At 37.5% G+C, this 19,963-nt stretch overlaps 2 protein-coding genes across 3 annotated transcripts; one reads left to right on the plus strand and one right to left on the minus strand.

The window, feature by feature from the left end:
* Positions 1 to 683: 683 nt before the first annotated feature.
* On the plus strand, positions 684 to 2,277 carry LOC106406996 (BOI-related E3 ubiquitin-protein ligase 1). 2 transcript variants are annotated; one of them, XM_048762593.1, is made up of 4 exons: positions 684 to 1,055; positions 1,121 to 1,188; positions 1,281 to 1,546; positions 1,648 to 2,277. In XM_048762593.1, exons 1-4 carry the CDS (start codon positions 1,009 to 1,011, stop codon positions 2,158 to 2,160), a joined length of 894 nt encoding a protein of 297 aa, XP_048618550.1. In that variant the 5' UTR covers positions 684 to 1,008; the 3' UTR covers positions 2,161 to 2,277. The 2 variants fall into 2 exon arrangements, with proteins under 2 accessions (XP_048618550.1, XP_013703225.1); XM_013847771.3 differs by having other exon boundaries at positions 739 to 1,055; positions 1,639 to 2,277.
* Positions 2,278 to 12,086: 9,809 nt separating this feature from the next.
* LOC125590577 lies at positions 12,087 to 12,755 on the minus strand. Its single transcript, XM_048764188.1, has one exon. It carries the CDS (start codon positions 12,753 to 12,755, stop codon positions 12,087 to 12,089), a length of 669 nt encoding a protein of 222 aa, XP_048620145.1.
* Between the last annotated feature and the right edge of the window lie 7,208 nt (positions 12,756 to 19,963).

Raw genomic sequence — 19,963 nt, forward strand, 5'->3', positions numbered from 1 at the left:
GGGCTTAAACAATTTTTTTTGTTTGAAAACAATTTTAAAAAATCTTCACATGGTGAATTTTTAGCAAACCCTTTCCCAAAAAAAACATGGTAAATTTTGAAATAAATAGTTTGTTGGAAGACGGACAAAAACAAAAGAAATAATGCTACAAGAACACGATACTTGAATATCTTTTAGAAAGAAAAGACTATACTGTTTGATATCAGCGCAATGAGCAAACACGACACAGAGTCTTCTCGAGAGAAAAAGAAAGAAAGCATGCCAAGAGAATTTCAATATATATATATATATATGTTAATTATGACAAAGATAGATAAAAGTTTTGTAAATCTTGATGATAAGTGTAATTATTACAATTATTTAGTTTATAAAGTAAAAAAAAATGTTGTATACTAGCATATGTGATTTAACCATTTAACCAACATATGTATAGGAAAAGGTATTTGCATTTTGTTATTTCGGTCTTACTAGAAACAAGAAACAGGCCAAAATGTGATTCGTGAATTTTAACCCAAAAAGAAAAGAATTTTAATTGTAAATCTGTCGCTCTTCCAACTTATATATAAAAGATTAAATTGTGATACTTACAACTAGTTGCATTTTTTATTTCAATAAGTAACATTTTATAAAAAGTTGCTAATATGGACGAATCTACAAAAGCATAAAAGATCTAAAAACGAAATATACCCATAAAAAAGAAAAGTAAAAAAATGTAGATGCGATTCAAGTATTCAACATTGGGTTAGTAATCAATGAGAATCATGCTTACTATGTGCATATACGGAGACTTTAAAAGCCTTCCCTTAAAAAACTTCCATTTCATTCCATTCCTCCTCCTCCTCTTCACCATTTATCTTTCTCAAATTTTTTTAAAATAATATATTTCTTCAACAAAACAAAAGCAAAGTTCCAATCTTCACCACTTTCGTCATCACCATGTCCGATGCAACCGTAGACACATACATATCTTTTGTGTGATTTATATACATATTAAAGATTCATTTGTTCATGGCGGTTCAAACTCATCACCATCATCCTACTATGTTCCTCAACAGGTACTCTCTCTCTCTCTTTATACACATATGTATGTTCTCAAACGTTTGATGTTTCGATATCTCAGAAACGGACAAGAAGGGAATGATTTTTCGCCGGAGCTGCAAAAGTCTCAGTTTCCGTCCATCACCACTGGTTTGACTTCTTAACTCCAAATGGGTTGTATGAAAAATTAACCGGTTTATCACAAGAAATTAATCGGTTTAGCGTTTGGTCGGTAAAAACAGGGGTTAATACAAGAAAGCGAGCCAGAGAAGTGATTGATTTAGAAAACATGACGTCTCCGATGAACCCTCCGCCGTCAACTCCGCCGCAGTTTATCAGCCGTAGACAAACTCCTAATATAGTATCCACCGGTCTTCGTTTGTCTCAGGGACAGTCGCAGAATCGAGAACAACCGCCATCATCATCATCTTTTCCGATGATAAACGAAGATATCGCCGGAGAAATCAAACGACAATCGGATGAATTAGATATGTTTCTTCAGACCCAGGTGAGTGTTTTTTTTTTAATTTAGTTATGATTTTTGAATTTTCCGAAAAGTTTTTTAAAATTACTGATTTTTATATTTTTTTAATTTGTAAGGACGAGCAGCTGAGACGCATGTTAGCAGAAAACAGCGAGAGGCACTATCGTGAGCTTCTAAAAACGACGGAAGAATCAGTTAGACGGAGATTAAGAGAGAAAGAAGCAGAGATCGAGAAAGCTACGCGTCGTCATGCAGAGCTTGAGTCACGTGCGATGCAGATCGAGACGGAGTCACGTGCTTGGCAGGCGAGAGCGGCCTCGAAAGAAGCCGAAGCCACGACTTTACAAGCTCGATTGCAGCAAGCCGTAGCTCACGGCGGCGGAGTTACAGTTGCGGAACCAAATTCAGGAAGCGTAGACGGTGTGGATGAAGCCGAAGACGCTGAATCGGCTTACGTTGATCCCGATCGACTTGAATTAACCGGACCGAGTTGTAGGATTTGTTGGCGGCGATCGGCGACGGTGCTGGCTTTACCGTGTCGGCATTTGATCCTCTGTAAAGGTTGCGACGGTTCTGTGCGAGTTTGTCCGCTTTGCCTTGGCTCGAAAAATTCAAGCGTGGAAGTATTCTTTTCTTGATGGGCTTTCTTTTAGTGGGCCTACTAGACCCAACGTTGGTGTTTTATTACTCTAAAAACAAAATTTATATGATATTAAATTCATCATATTTATATAATTGCAAAATTTGAGTTTCTTCATCTCTGAGCTCTCAATAAAGCTGAGAGGCTTAGGGCATCTGCATTAGTTGAAACTTAGATGGGGTTCACCAATTTAATTTTTTATTATTATTTTTTTTTTTTTGATTTTTTTTTTTTTTAAAAAAAGAAAAAATAAGTAAAAAGCCCAACCAATCGCGGGCCGCCACGCGTCGTGGGACCCACGAAATAGTTGTGAACCCGTCTCTTATGCGTGAACCTGCAAGACTCTGAGTTCACCTTTTATGTTTTGGGAAGCGTGTGAACCTGAGTTTAAAACCCTCAATGCAGATGGCCTTAGATACATGTAAATATTAAATCCTACACAGCGGCACTGTTCTCTTTTCTTTTAGAAATTATTTTGTTTTGGTGAAATAACGAAATAACTAATAAACTGTTACCATTTGATTTTTTATTTATTTCACTTATCTATTAGTTGAGATTAATATGATATTTTATTATATAATTAGTATTTTATTTAGTGATATAAATTCTATTGCAGTGATAAATTTGTATTGTTTTTATTATATATGTATATATTTTAGGATTTAACGTTTTTTGACAAGAAGAAAAAGATTTAAGGTTTTCAGGTTTTTATATTTAAAACATATTATTATATTTAAGTGTATGATTAATATTTGCTTTAGTTGATGCTTTGAAGAAAAAAAAAATCTTTATTTTTGGTAGATTTATTGAAACTTCAATAAAAATTAAAATAATAGATTACTAAATTATGATTTATGACCATAATTTTGCTATTTGTTTTACAACAATGAAGTATCATAAAATAAATTAAAATGTAGCAAACTAGATAAGTTTTATTTATTTCTTTGTAATAAAATAGTTATAAACATTTAATGAAAGTTGCATATTAACCGATGATACCTGTGATTATTGGTCAATAGTGCATAGTAGTTGGTGGATAGTGAAAAAAAAAGGATAGTGTATGGTTGTTGCCTCGTTTGTAGATGATATATGTTTTTTTTTCTTTTCAACGTAGTACGTAGATGATATATGTTCGATGTTGAATAATGTGTAGTCGTATTTTGATAACCTTTCATATTTATCGGGTTTCTTTTGCTGTTCGCATTCATGTTTTTCCTTTGGTTGCATCATGGATCATATATTCAAACTTCACTACAGAAAAATATCAATAAACTTTAGAGACCACAATAATTATTAAATATTGATATAAATATACTTTAACGAACAAAGGTAGATTTCATTCACATTTGAAAATGGTAAAACAAATTGGTCATTGAGTCAGTAACACATGAGTAGACTGCTTTTGTCATAAATCAAGGAAAGTGGAAGACCAACTCATACCTGCAGAAATAAAATAAAACGGTAATTATATATTCCATTCCATAAGTATGCTAGTTACTTAGATTAATTATTTAGTATTTGCATTGTATAATTAAGGATCTACCATTCGACACTATGCTAAAAATTCAATGACTCTAATACCCCTACCTCCTTCCCGTATCCCACAACTATCATCTTCTTCACCACCACAAGCGAAACACCCGACGGACACAAACTATACGGCGCGTACGATCTGTTTGCCGCCGCAAGAGCCGCACGTTTCAATTCCACGGCGGAATCGGTGTTTCCGTTGGAGATTGGATCGCGATCCGAGATCGTTAGGTTGTTATCGCGAAGCTCGAGGATGAGAGGGAAGTCTTTATCGAGAAGATCCTCAGGACTTGATCTGTGCGGCAAGTTGCTCCCTCGGCGTCGGAATCTGCGGTAGCGTTCGGATAGGTGATTATGAGTTTGATCTCCGACGCGTCGCAGATCTCTTGGAGGAATTGACGGCAATGCCCACACCGTCCGGCGGAGACGGCGACGTCGCGGAAACTGCGAAGTGGCGGAGATGATCCGAGTCCGACGGCTACGAGCCCATTCCTCTCCCCTTCCTTTTCCTCCGCCGCACTCGCCTCCGGATTCTCCGCCTCCACCGCCGAGCGTCTCCACCGCACTCGCCTCTGGCGCGTCTCCGTCCGCCGGCGCGTTTCCGTCCGCCGGCGCGTTTCCGTCCGCCGGCGCGTTTCCGTCCGCCGGCGCGTTTCCGTCATTCTACCTAATTGGCTCTTTACATTATGTTTTTATAATAATTAATGTTGTACCCATATTCAAATTATTTTTAAAATGAATAAATGTGTGAATGTTGTAGTAGATATCTTCGGTGACATACTGACATCGTCTTTCTTTGTGTTCTTACTTTATAAAGTTTTAGGTTCATAATCGCAATACGTTTGGGACCGATTTTTAAAGAAAAAATTGGCAAATTGGGCAAATTGGGCAAATTGCAAGTTTGATATTAGGGAGTTGGGTAACCTCGAGTTTAAATTAGAAGATTGGGCGAATCGCCTTTTCCAGACTTGTGAAATGTCGACAGAGGGCGCGCGTGGTTCTTGGTATTACGACCGTGCCACCTCTTGATTTTTTATTTAAAAATAAAAAAAGACCTAATAAAAGAATAAAAAAGAAGGAAATTAGAAAAACCAAAACATCCCTTATATCAAAATATACCAGAATCACCTCTAAACAGCTGCAATCGAGAACCAAACATAAGAAGAATCTCACATAAGAACCACTCTCGACTGTACCCAGATCGGCATGGTATCCCCCTCCAGCGTAACGCCCTCGAGGAGGGTGACTCGTAGTCAATGCGCCAGTGATAGAGAAGCAAATCCCAAGAAAATTCCCCGACTAGGCAAAACTGCGTCTCGTTATGCAGGTATCTCCTTTCGCTAAGCTTCGCTGTGAAATTCTTTGGAAAAAGTTTTTAAAAATAAAGCGTTGGGTAAATGTCTGGATTTGGTCATTGTATTTCAATATCTAGCACGGAGTCCGAACTAGAGGACCCTGCATCCACCGACCAAGAAGAAGCTGCATCCACCGAGCCGGAATTTATTGTCACCACGCCGACTTTCCCGGAAAGACTGTTCGCACGTAATTGCTATCCTGGCAAACCTCGACTGAACATCTATTCAAAGGCGAGTATCATTGGATCGTTAGTGAAGTTGCTAAGAGGCTCCCCTGAAATGAATTGTATGCTAGGAAGTCAGTTTGGAGCTCTGTTCCACTTACTTGTATCGCGCTGCTCAAACTCTGCGAAACTTGTACATTCTCTCCTCAGCCGTCAGCTGGTTACGATGCGCATATATGAGCTCTGGTTCTTGTTTGCAGACAAGCCACTACGCTTTTCTCTGCGTGAGTTCGGAGACATCACGGGGCTGAAATGCGAGCCTGAAAGGGAAAAAGTTGGAAACGGGTCAGAATCTATCGATGCCACACCTGGACGTATGTGGAAAGAGTTGTTTGAAACTGAAGATGAAGACGTGACTGTACCATATGTTCTTCGTATGCTTGAACAGCCTAGTCTTCCTGAGTGGAAGCGGTTGCCACTAGCTCTCATTGCGCTTGTAGATGGGCTCCTGGTTTGTGGTCACAAACTTCTTCGTGTGACGCCTGCTTACGTCGAGATGCTGGAAGACACCAGATCATTTCTTCAATATCCATGGGGGAGAGAGGCATTCGTCAGCACTCTGTCTAGATTGAGACCACCTCAACCTTCTGATCCTTCTAAAATGGATAAATTCCTTTCGGTCATGCGCCTTCGTTTGAAACAGCAGTCAACAGCGTGTTATGGGTTCCCTCTGGCGCTGCAACTTTTTGCTTTTAAAGCTATCCCCTCATTGCTTGAGAAAATTCCCGAACCTAATAAAACAACTTCTTTCTTGCAAGAACCAGAAGGATGCGACTCAACAAATGCACTTCTGAATTTTGAAGACATACTTCTGGTGGAAACTCAAACTGAGGTACAATGCTGTTGTCTATCTTATTTGCAAAACAGAAGTTAAGACGCTCAAACTTTGTGTACTTATGAATGTTTGTGTTCTTTGTTTGAGGTTATTGTTACGTATTCAATCCCAGATGAAGGTGGGGATCCAAAGTGGAAGAAAGAAGTAATCGATCCCCAAATAGATAACTTAGTTCGTCGAATGCGGGAAGGGCACGAGTTCAAAGCAACAGACATTAGAGGAGGTGATTCATCCCTTCCACCTCTGAAGCCAGCCGAAAAGGCTGAAGGTGTTGGTGTCAAAAAGAAGTGTCAAAAGCCGTCTAATCGGTTTGGGAAAGCATGTGATGAACCTGGAAGTTCGACTCAGGCGCCTCAGCGTCCTATTCGACCTCGTCGTGGGATATGTAAACATGCTGAACCAGGAAACTTATCAGATAAGGAGCAAGAGCTGAAAGAGTGGATACGAGTTGAACTGAAAACGCAGTTGGGTAAATTGCGGAACGAGATTTTTGGCTGGTTGCATCATGATAGGGGAGGCTCGTTCACGGTTCCGCAAAACACAGCAGCCGGTAAAACAAACAGAGACAACAGTCACGCTGACCCTACCGGCATGGAAGGTCCAAAGAAGCGACGTCCGTTCAGTGGTGATGGTAATGATATAGCTGAAATATTTTGGTCTGATAGTAAGAAACACAAGAAGAACAACGGCGATGGGTTTAGCGACGATGAGACGATGAGAATGCATGATAATCATTGTGATGGTTGTACGCCAAATGCTCGCTTCTGGGAAAAGGTAATCAAACTGCTCCTACAATTTTTAATGATAAACAATGCCTGAATCCCGGTCTAACTTTTTTGAGGAAAATTCAATGTGTAGGTAGATTCAATGGCGGGCGAAGGCCCCTCTTTCTCGAAGTCGGCAAACATTCCAGAAGTCGATGTTTCAACGCCGATTGGACCAGAAATTGTATCAAAGCCAGCAAAACCGACTCTCCCAGAACCGTTGGAGGTAAATAGATTATAACAATGAATTTATAGGCTCTAGATATATTATGTTTTGCTGTTCAGCTTGGTTTGGCTAGGTATTCAGCGTAGATTATCAGTTGTTCGTTTAAGATAGTGAGGTGTACAGGAATGCTGATTTGTTTGGTCAGGTATTCAGGTTATTTAGTTAAGGTATTCAGACTAATTTTTGAGGTGTACAGGAATACTGATTTGTTTGGTCTGGTATTCTGGTTAATAGTTCAGGTATTCATGTTAATTTATGAGGTTTACAGGAATACTCATTTGTTTGGTCTGGTATTCAGGTTAATTTAAGAGGTGTTCAGCTTAAGTAGTCAGGTATACTGATCTGTTTGATAGTTTTCAGGTGAGAGATCAGAGGTATTCATATTAGTTAGTCAAGTGTTCAGATAATTTTGCCAGGTGTACAGATTATGTTGATTAGGTATTTTAATGTTAAACTACATCTGAATCGAAGTATTTGAATGAGGTATATCTGAACGTTGTCAGGGCGAGGGGGGAGATGAGTCTCCAATATCAGGGCTAAATTTGTTAGCAGAAGAGGTTGAAAAGGAGACACGGAGTGACAATGTCTATAAAGATCCACAGGAGAACACTTGTAGGATGCTTACCGTTTGGTCTCATCCTGAATCTTACGTCCTTCCGCCGGAGGAACAAGGTGGTAAAGCGTCACCGACAAATTCTGAAGATTACAAGACACCGCCAGAAGATGATCCGATGACTGAATGTCGCACACCAGACGTTGGGAATTCGAAGCTGAGTCGATATCTGACTAGGTCATTAAAAAAAGCAGAGCTAGAAGGGAAATGTATTCCAATAAGCTCAACCAAAAAAAATGACCTCCAGACGAAGCGTATTCCGAGACGTTCAACAAAGATTGGAGGAGTGTACACCCCAGACAAGAGATTGAAGAAGCTTTTCCAAAGCTGCAAGAAACCCAAATATACGCCCTTAGCAGACTTGGAGAAAGCGCAGTTTCAAGAGTTTCACTCAATTCTCCGCGAGAAACCGGCACAGTAAGTTGTTTGGATATACTGTATAAATTTCTTGGACTGTCAAATGTTTAATATTGACTTTTGGTTTGTTCTCAAATTTAAGGGAATTCGAAATTGTTATTGGGATCCATGTCTCAAATAAGTTCTTCCTGTCGTTGGCGAGGCCAACAAATTGGGTCAGTACCGAGGTATTCCATTCATCAGAACTTAATCCGTTTTATTTAAGTGGTTTGTACATATTTTTCTAATGGTTTGTACATATTTTTCAGCACATTTCTGTGCTAATTAGTATGCTAGTAAGGCGACATGGACACAATTATCTGAGTCGGAGGTGCAGATTTGTAGACTACTTCAGTATTGCGGGCATCATATCAAAGTTCGCAGAGTTCGAGAAGGCCTCAGATAAATTGGGATTCAACTGGGGAGGGCTTGTCAGTTTCAGTTTCACCGGAAAAACGCCGCGTCGGAATGACAAGAAGGTGTTGTTGGTTGATGTGGACAGGGTGTACGCCCCAATGATGTGGGGAAAAGATCATTGGGTTGGTCTTGTGATCAACTTGACATGCAGACAAGTGGAGATTTTGGACTGGAACATTCCCCTTAATGAGTCCGATAATGAGGTGAACAAGTACATGGCTTATCTTCTACGCGCATTGCCTCATGTCTTAGCTGCGTTTTCGCCTCCTTCTGATAGTAGTCATCCTGAAGAAGACCAAGCATTTTCATGGGTGCGTCCAGACAATATTTACTTCAACGAAAGGTCTGGCGACTGTGGACCATGCGCGGTCAAATTTCTGGAAATGCATGCAGCGGGATACTCCTATGAGGATATGGGGCAGATCGATGACAAAAAGGTGGACATATTCCGTCAGAAATACGCGATGGATACCTATGAAGAATTTATTGGAAACGCAAAAGTTCAAAACGATGGTTGAAGACGTGTATACTGCCTGCTTCATTTCGTTTGTTAAACCGAATTGTTAACGGTTATTGTATCTTTTCATTCATCCAGACACTATAATTCAAACAGATCAGTTTATCTTTGAAGGTTTTATATCGTATTTCTTATATATTTAGGGTTTAGGGTTTAAGGTTTAGTGTTTAGGGTTTAGGGTTTAAGGTTTAGGGTTATTAAAGTATAATATCCATGCAAGATCTCACCATAGTGTGTTAGTTATTTGTTTCAAAGGAAAACAATTTCAGAAGTAGTTGGTGTTTTTACTGTTTCATTTAATAAGTATTAGTGTAAAATTTAAAAATTGATTGCAATAACTATTTCTCTGAGTGTGTTAGGTACAAAATGTGGGAGGGGACAATAACTTTCCTACTAACTCATAAGACTCCTTTGTTTATTTCTTTATTCTATATATACATATTCAATGCTTCTGATAAACATCTCCAATAGAACTCAATAGTATGGCATCTCTAAACATCCCCAATCTTCCAGAAGAAATTTTGTGTAAAATAATAGAGATGGTGGGAGCGGATTCATTCTACTATATTGGTGGTATTTTGCGGGCTGGGAAACGCGGTTATGCACTTGTCCACGAACCCTCCGTCTTAAGGAAGTGTAATGTTCGGCCAATGGTCACCTTTGCAACATGTCAAATCTGCACTGGTGGTCAGTTTCGAGAGTTTTTCATTAAGTGCGTAACAGCTGGCAACACAAACGCTATCTACTATGAAGGGCTCTATACAGCACTGATCGTAGGTCCTGAGAAATGTATTAGAATATTGCAACCAAATGTCCCAAATCATGATTTATCAACTTTAGCAGTCGGCATTTTCAACGTGTGTATTGGCAATGACAAGGAAGCCAGTAAACTGTTTCAGCAGTTCGAAGCTAATCACTATGACCTTCGTTCGGATGCGATAGTTGGACTGGGAGCTGATCTAGAGTGGCGAATGATATCATTTGGAGCGCCATACATGAACAGATATGGTGCATCTTTCAAATTTCCGGATGATGAGGTAATCAAGTCACCAAGCTGCCTTTATGGCCATGATTACACAGTCGATTTTGAAGGTTCTTGTAAAAACTGCAGGCTATTTTGGATATGCTGCAACATTTCTCACATCCTCTAGGACTTTATTTATGTTATCCTCGATGTTATCTGTTTTCTATCGTATAGCTTAAGTATTCGTAGACCTTAAGTATTCGTATACCTTAAGTATTCGTCAATGTTATCTGTTTTCTCTCGTGGACCTAAAGTATTCGTCAATGTTATATGTTTTCTCTCGTATACCTTCAGTATTCGTATACCTTCAGTATTCGTATACCGTTTAATCAATGAAAAATGAGTAAATATAAATATTAATGGAATTATGAATAGAGATGTCAATTGGACTGTCTATGTCCAATGGGTATATCCTTTGGACAAAGCAGTTTATTGGACATTAATCTTAAGTCAAAATTGTACCTAGTCCAAATTGTCCAAACACAAAAAAGACCATTCCAAAACAGACCCTTCCAAATAGAACCATAAACCATTCCAAATTGGACGTCCATGTCCAAATGGTTTTAGTCCATCTAATTTGGACTTAATAGGTTTCAGTCCATTTGACATCCCTAGTTATGAATGTTAAGTAATAAAAGTGAGTAATTAATGGAATTATTCGTAGACCTTAAGTATTCGAATACCGTCAGTATACATAGACCTTAAGTATTCGAATACCGTCAGTATTCGTATACCGTGAGTATTCGTATACCGTCAGTATTCGAATACCGTTAGTATTCGAATACCATTAGTATTCGAATACCGTTAGTATTCGAATACCGTTAGTATTCGTATACCGTGAGTATTCGTATACCGTCAGTATTCGAATACCGTCAGTATTCGTATACCGTCAGTATTCGAATACCGTCAGTATTCGTATACCGTCAGTATTCGTATACCGTCAGTATTCGTATACCGTTAGTATTCGTATACCGTCAGTATTCGTATACTGTCAGTATTCGAATAACGTCAGTATTCGAATAACGTCAGTATTCGAATACCGTTAGTATTCGTATACCGTCAGTATTCGTATACTGTCAGTATTCGTATAATTAGCAATTCCTAATTTTACTAATATTAAACATGCATAAAAAGACAGCAATAATAAACAGAAATCATTAATTTTATTATATAATATAATAAAGAGTTCAAAAAAAAAAAGAGTTCAAAAAAAAAAAGAGATCAACATAATTACAAAAAACAATAAAATTCAAAATATTTAATAATATTAAAAGAGGAGGAGGTTCCTAGTCGGAGTCGGAGGTGCTGGAGTCGGTGCCGGAGCTGTCTGGGTATTTGTCTATCCTGACCTGCCCAGAACCCAATGTGTCGTCGGTCCAGTCGGAAGCGTCGTCATCCACTTCCGTGTCCATCTGCATCCACTCCCAGTAGTCACCTTCTTCATCGTCCTTTAACCCCGTCTCTTCTTCGCCGGGGTATCCATAACCCTCATCCTCCGGGTCACCTTTTCTCTCCGCCTTGCGAGCACGATTGCTACTGCGGTGATCGGGGCTTGTGCGGCGGCGTTTGCGAGGGCTGGATGGAGGTGTTTCCTTTAACCCCTCCTCGACTTCCTCCGCCTCCTCGAACAGGGCCTCGAGTGTGGCGAACTCCTCAGTTTCCAGACCATCGTGGATCTCTTCCTTCAAACCGGCCTTGGCCAACAGGATCAACTGTTGCTCGGTGCGTTCGCCGACTATAGGCAAACTGTAAAAGAATCGTTTGTATTTTGCGACGGTCATTTTGCCCTGGCTGATATCAGACACCATTTTTGGAATGAAAGAGTTTTGCAGAGAAAGAGGTTTGCAGAGAATGTGTTTAGAAAGATGAAAAAGATATTAAATGACAACAGAGTAGTATATATATTACGAAAATAATTAATTAATTTTTTGGTAACAGACGCGGCGTTCCATTACTACTCCTCGGTTTAAACCATGCGAATTAAATCGTTGCGACTCCTCGGTAGAATTAAATCTCCGACTGATTAGACCATATGAAATGAAGTAGGAAACTTTCTACTCACAAACCAACGACTAATCATGCGTCTGATGAACTCAAATAGCGCCATTATCGGGGAATCGCGCGCAGGAACTAGTGCTTTGTTGAGAGACTCAGCTATATTCGAGCTCATTAGATTGTACCGCTCGCCCTCAAAGTGTGACCTTGTCCAATGTATAGGATCGATCTTCTCAAGATAATCCCAACAGCGCTTATCTGTAAGTTTGATCTCCGCGTAAAGTCTCTTAAAGTGGGATACCTTGAATACCTCGGCTGCCCTGCCAACCATTTGCTTCTGATTCCTTTTCTTTAATTTTGCGTCGACGTTTCTCTGTAGGTGTACGAGGCAGCACCCATGGTGTGAAAGAGGATACCACTTATCTTTAGCAACACATATTTGATTTGCTCTATCAGACACAATAGATAAATCGGGGCCATCTTCTACGATCTCTGTCAGCTTCTCAAAAAACCAACTCCAAGACTCGTTTGTTTCATTGTCTACAACAGCAAACGCTATAGGGAATACCTGAAAATTGTCATCTTGCCCACTTGCAGTTAGTAAACACCCTTTGTACTTCCCAAACATATGAGTACCATCCACCACAATAACCTTTCGTAGATGCTTCCACCCGTCAATGCAAGCTTTCAGCACCATGAACGCGTACTTAAACCTTGCCTAACTCTTATCATCTTTTTCAGTTTTGATATTAGTAATGGACCCAGGATTTGCATACTTTACAACAAAAAAATATTTCGGCAGGAGCTTGTAAGAGCTCTCTTCTGTTCCTTGTGCAGCCACAGTTGCTAACTCTTTTGCTTTCCAACATTTCCAATATGTGGTCGTAAACAAGAACTCACTCCGGAGCATCTCGGGTAATTCAGATGCGCGCGATCCAGCTTGGAGCCTTTCATACTTCGATCTCATTAGTGCATCTATTACTTTCGACGTCGCATGTTTCTTACATTGCGCTTTAGCATCAGATGTGCAGACATGCTTCAGTTGCGCCTTCCTCACCTGATATGTCGAAGATTCCCCCAATTGCTTAGCCATAACATAAAATTTGCAGTTTTTATCAATGCATTTCGCTGCGACGTAGTTAAACGCATGTTTGTGGAACTTGAACCTGAACACCTGCTTTAAGGCATAAATGTGCAAACTGATCTTGAATTCTTGCTTGCTACTGAATAGCTTCCCAGTGTACATATCAGCATCTGCTAGAGTGAAGTCAATATCATCGACGGTATAATCGTTAACTGCTTCGTTGTTAGACGAAGCTTCTACATCCTCAAATCCATATAGCTCAACCTCTCTAACGGATTTCATGAGTGATTCGTCATCAGCCTTATCCTTTTCACGACGTCTTCTTGCGTCTTCCTCACGGCTTCGAGACTGAGGTACCGGTTCGATAAAGTCGTCATCCTCGTCTTCTCCAACCAGGGTTTCATGTGTCTGACCATCCGAAACACACTGAGGTACCGGTTCGACAAAGTCGTCATCCTCGTCTTCTCCATCAGATGTATCATGTGTCGGTCTAGACAAAACACATTGAGGGACCTGCCCAACGAAATCATCAATGTCGTCAACTTCCCGAGTATGCATGTTGAACGGCTTTGGAGGAGTCTGGAGAACCAACATTTGGGAGCTGTTGTCCAAAATTGGGTCCTCTTCTTGATTTGGATCTGATTGATTCTCAGTGTCGGCCACTTGATCACTTGACTTGACACCTAAATTGTTACTTGCTTCTTCAATATTCTCCATCGAAATCCTAGATGAGCCTATGTAATCTCTACCCTCATCTACGTAATCTTCAAAAGTTGATGGTGGGTTTGCGGTACGCTGTTTGTTTGTAGATGAACCACTGCCTTTGTTTGAAGAAGGATTAGTTCATCCACTCCTCGTTTTAGTCACCACCTCACCACGTACACCTCCATATGCAACGTTCGTTCGACCACCACCACCTACCCCTCCATCCTCATCTTTATCATCGTCCCATTCGCAATTTCGTCCAACAAAATCATGCCATAAATTGTAATCATAATCCTCATCGTCGGCATCTTCGCCTTCCCCTAACGCAGCATCTTCAGTCGTCTCCACTTTATTTTGAACTTCACATGCAGTTCCATCCACTTCACGCATCCCAAAACCATTTGAGGCATAAACTGCTTCAATTTCCGCAACTCCCATCAGAATTATTTCATCTTCGGTCAAATCAGTCTCACCGTCATTAACTTCATTCCGGGTGTGCACATCAGCAGACGTACTCCCAACTTGCATTTCGTTGCTGCTGGCAACTTCTTTGGACTTCAAAAGATTCCCCATTGGCCTCAGAAAATGGATTTTCCCATCTATTTCCTCTTTGAATGTGACAAATACGTTGATGTACTTGTCCACCTTACGTGCCGAAGTAAACAAGTCGAAATCCTTATCTTTGGAAATTTGAACAGGAGCTTCTCTTTCACCAACAGCACAAGATCCGTGTTCACCAAGCCAATATGACATCTCAACGGCAACAGACATTCCAACTGGACCGTATGACTCAATAATGGCTCGCTTCAAGTCTTCAACAGAAGTTATCAACTTCGCATAGACAGCCCTCTCCATACGGTCGCTATCAAGTTTAAAATCCCAGTCACCAGTGTCGTACATAATCCACCGTCCAGAGATTACAACGATGTATGAATCGTGAACACCTACGAAAAAAAAAACATAAATTTATTTAAAAATTCAATGTGCTAATCAGAAGCAATAAATATAGTTTCGCACAAAAAAACACCTGAATTCCGAACACCCTCAAATCTGTAATAAATGATTTCAGCAATAACTATAATGTCATAAATGCAATGGTGTACGGCTTATATATGATTTACCTTCAATGCTAGATACAGAACACCCACCAACCGCCATACCCTTTCCTCCCTCACCATATCGGATGCAGCTCATGCCTCTGTGTGTAAAATTCGCTGCCTCAAGTTCCCTTGTTCGGTAGCCTTTTTTACTCCTCAACAAGGAGACAGGCAAAGAGATAGGGTTCGTACGTTTTTGTATTAAATAATTAATAGTTGCCCTGTTTTTAATTAATAAAATAAAGTGGAACACATGTTTTCCAAAGTCACCAGTCATTAATGATCATTCGTCCACTTTGGAGCCGTTGTTTCCCGCGAGAAATCATCACATATAAGGCCTTCAAGTTTTGGGGTCAAATAGCCCAAAAACGAAGCCCAATACCATGTTTCCTTCTGAAATTAAAATAATATAATATTCAATTCGTCTCTTACACGCACATCTGGCGCGTGTGTGTCGGTATTCCTGAGGCAAGTTTTTCTGGGCAAAAGACAGCCTGATCCCACGAATTTCAGCTCAAGATTGTTGGGCAAAAAAGTTAAAACTGTAAACTTTTTCTTCTCTCTCCTACTAGGTTGCCCAACAACCTAATTAAAACATGGGCTTGCCCAAATTTCTAATTCAAACTTAAAAGTTGCCCAATCTTCTAATTTTCCCATTTTTAAATATGAACATAAAAATAATGTCATGATATGGAACACTATAAGTTAGAGGGTCCATGAGGCTGTGATCAGTGCCATGCGGGCATTTAGAACTGTCCTAAGCGATTAAAAATAATATGCCTTAACTTAGTTATAAAATATTACATTGTTAGTTTATATAGTAAAAACAATTAAAATTTAAACTACTAAACAAATTTTAGTTATAAGTTTTTCAAAATAATTATTAAATAAAATTTAAAACTTTTAACCAATCCTATTAGATAAATAAATTGATTAAAAAGTTTAATATTTTATACAACATGCTTACGAGTATAGAATATTCAAATCAAACAAATTTTTATATGACACAACCAAATTTTTATGGTATTATTTATTAACAAATAAAAATATTATATACCATTTTGGTTGCTAAATCGTAATTTATAATATACTCTTGTTTTTTATTCTAATTATCATAAAGCTTTCAACTTTTAAACATTTCTTTTCTATTTTTATTAATTAAGTTTAAGTAGATGAAACTATAAAAATATGCCCTTTATTATTTTTAGAAAATTAAATTCCCTAAGCCAATGTTTCAATTTGTAACACTGAGGCACGGCTCTCGCTTTGATGATCCATCTCATAGACAATAAGCCCGTTCGTTTCTCCATCTAGACCATCCATTTGAGTGAAGACAGAGTTTTGTTCGTTTAGACATTAAAAGTACAAGTCATCTGGATGGTTCATTTGAATGAGTTTTAAAAATTTAAACTTAATTTTGAAAATCAGATGGCTGATCCAAATTGGATCATCTGGATGGAGATGAGTCTGTCAAAATGGTATAATGTCTATTATACCCTCATGTAATTAACAAATTACAAACTCAAACCTAATATCATTTTATCACTCGTGAAAAACGACAAAACCACAAAAAAACATTTTTCTACCAAAACTATGAAACACATTTTTCCGCCAAAACCACAAAACACATTTTTCCCCAAAATCGCAATTTTCTCGTAAAAAAGTTATTTCCCGCCAAACCATATTTTTTCATCAAACCACAAAAATGCACTTTCACATCAAAACTTTTTATAGTTGTTTGGAAGTTTATTCAAATTTGAGTTTTATTAAAAGTTATAGTTGTAGTTAAATTTAATGCAAATTTTAACAAAAATAAATAAATTTATATGAAATAAAAATTTAGAAATGTGAAATGCTAATTTTAAAATTAATGCCAGTGTAAATATATATTTATACTAAATAATAAAATTAATATAGTTAAAATTAATATTAAACATATCATTAAATCAAAACAAGAGTATATTTCTAATTCGTTTATTAAACTCATCTAGATGGAAATAAAAATAAAGAAACAAACATAAAATCCATCAAGATGACTCATCTCTAGATGACTCATCTGGATGGAGAAACGAATTGCTACTAAAATTTGGATGAATCATTTGGATGGATCACATAAATGGAGCAGGAGAAACGAACAGCCCCAATGATGCAAAGACTTAAAGGAACAGTTCGATTCAGGGCGAGCTCAATGGTGTCATGGGCCCCTGAGGCAAAAAAAAAAATTATTTCTAAACTATTATTTTCTTTAAAAAATCAGATAGATATTTTTTTTTTTCAAAATATCAGAAGTATTTATAAAAATAAATCTATGAAAATAAAAAATACTTTTATATAAAAAAAATTTTGACCCCTTTTCTTATTTTTAATATTAAAATACATGTATTTTTTAAAAAAATCGAGCCCTTATCTATTAAGAAATAGGAGGACAACGGATTGGACCCGGCGCGGCCGCCTCCCTGTCTAAGCCGAACCTGGTTCGATCTAAAACTCGTAACTAAATTAGGTCATATGAAAATAAATAATTAAAAAGAAGTGAACTGATCCAACGCTTTGATATATTCCAAGTTTGGTGAGACAACTCTCTTTATGAGCTGAACCAATAGACTTTTAAATATCACGTGCCTTTGTTCCTTTTAAACAAACAATATGCAAATATGACATGGCATCTAAGTGCATTTGTTCCTTTATATATATTTTGAAGAAAAAAAACGAGTACATTTATATGATATGTCCACAAAAATTTAAAATTTAAGATGGACCCATGACTTGTTTGTTCATACATACGAACCGAATAGCAACACACCAATTCTTTAGATGATTTGAACCAGTTGATATGTTTGTTCAGTTTATGACGAATAGAGAATGAGATCGGGAGAACAATATGATGTAGCAATTGGGATTTAGAAGTACGGGAAAAGGATGCATGTGCCAAAGTTGGTGAACAAAAAATGGTGATAGGTTACTTTAGTGCGGCCCAAGTGAAAACCCCAATCAGTTTCATAAGTTGACAAATGGCCCATGTATTAACAAAATCAATCCACTGTCATAGTTTGGGATCATATATCTCGTTGACTTCAGGTTATATATATATATATATATAGCCCAAATCTTTGATAAATAATCTAAACATCTTGCCATGTAGAAATCTTTTCTTTTGAACAATCAAACTGAAAACTCCACAAACAGAAAAGGTGGAAATATTTATAGTCTAGAGATTGACTAAAAAAGTTGGAAGAAATCTGAAGAAAGATATGGTCAAATTCATTGCCAATTCAAGTTAAAAACTCATTTAACGTAATAGGAAGACATTGTGGTTAAAAGCTAGATCATTCTCAAAGTTATGAATGAGTCTTTGAAATAAGAGCAGAAATTTAAACATTCGCATTTCGCACTAAAGGGAGATTAAGCTACGGCAAAATTATTTTACGATGGATTTAAAACAATTAGCTGCAGTTTAATGCAGGTGAGGAACGGGCCCATCTTTAATCCATTGCTAAAAGGTGTTACAGTTTTGCTCTCTTTTTAAAAATTATAAATTGATGTTTAATTCGGGAGAAAGTAACGCTATAGGATATGATCGGTAGTAGCTGTAGGTGCTGTCCACAGTTCTATTTATTTTTACTGTATTAAGTTTACACTAATCAATTTTTAATAAAAAATTTCAAATCATAGCTCTTGAAATAATTTACACCTGTACAAATGTTCTGTAGAACCAAAAATCCAGAGCAATTTTTTAGAGCTTTCCATAAAATTCTACAGCAATAAAATCTAAAGCCACAACAAAAATTTACAGATTTTTTTCTACAGCAAAATTTTTAAAACTGGAGTCATTGCCAATCAGACCCACAGTGCATTGAAAGTTTATTCCTTTACATATTATGTTTAAACTTTTTAGTGTTCAATTTGAATATACACATGTTAAGATAACTTAGGTTGATAACTATGGCTGTAATACATTTGGATGAATAACAAATTGGCTTTGAAGAAACCAGAAAGAAAGAAAAACAATTTCTAAAAACAAAAACAATTTTGTAAACCATTAACAATGTAGTACTTGAATTAATAAAGTGATGCAAATGATAATATTGAATTTGGAAGGGTGATTAAGTGGATTCAGACAAATTAAATTTATTTAACTTGTTGAAAAAAAAGAGCCATTAATACCATATAATTGGTTTTGAATAGAAAAAAAGTTGAATGTGTACTTTTACACACACGTAGTCACACATCCAGATAAAATTCACTTGTTTAGTTTGAGTAAATTGGCCCAATATCTATAGAAGATTGGCAAATTAGATAAATACCCAACAGAAGAATTGTGTGGACCGAAAATTGCAAGTGGAAGATGCGAAATGACCAAGCCGTCCTTAGATGCATAGGAAAATAAGAACGGTAAGTAGGTTAGAAGCTATGGGGTTTTGTAATGATTGTGTTAGGGCATAAGCCCTCGCTCCTATTACATGAAGCTAGAAAGGTAGTTTGGGCGAATCAAATTGCAGAAGATTGTATGGGGGGGGGAAATAGACCAAAATGTACGATGAAACCCGTGGTGAAAGTTGCAGAAGATTTTCACAACTAAAAGAAAAAGACGAGTTATTTACTGTTTTGCCATTAAACTAGTTTCTTTAGGGATGCAAACACGTGAAATGATGGATTTAACTAGTTTGCTTTCCACCTAACTATGCTACGTTATTGAATTAAACACTAGAACTAATTTGATATAGTATTTACATTAGATGTGATGGATAAACTAATTGTTAAACAGTATTATGTATATTATCAGTCGAACAATGAATTTAAAAGACTAACCTAAAAGATAAATTAATATAAATTATTAGATATACCATATATATAAATTGCTATATGTTATTCAATATGTTAGCTGTATAACAATGAATCTCGACGGTTAATTCGAAAATACATGAAAAATAGTTATAACTATATTAAAACGTTTTGACTTTTTTTTTATATCAAATAGGACGGAAAAGATAATTGTTATACAGTATTGTATATATTTTA

This window comes from Brassica napus, chromosome C7 (assembly GCF_020379485.1).
Source record: "Brassica napus cultivar Da-Ae chromosome C7, Da-Ae, whole genome shotgun sequence".
Lineage (NCBI taxonomy): Eukaryota > Viridiplantae > Streptophyta > Magnoliopsida > Brassicales > Brassicaceae > Brassica > Brassica napus.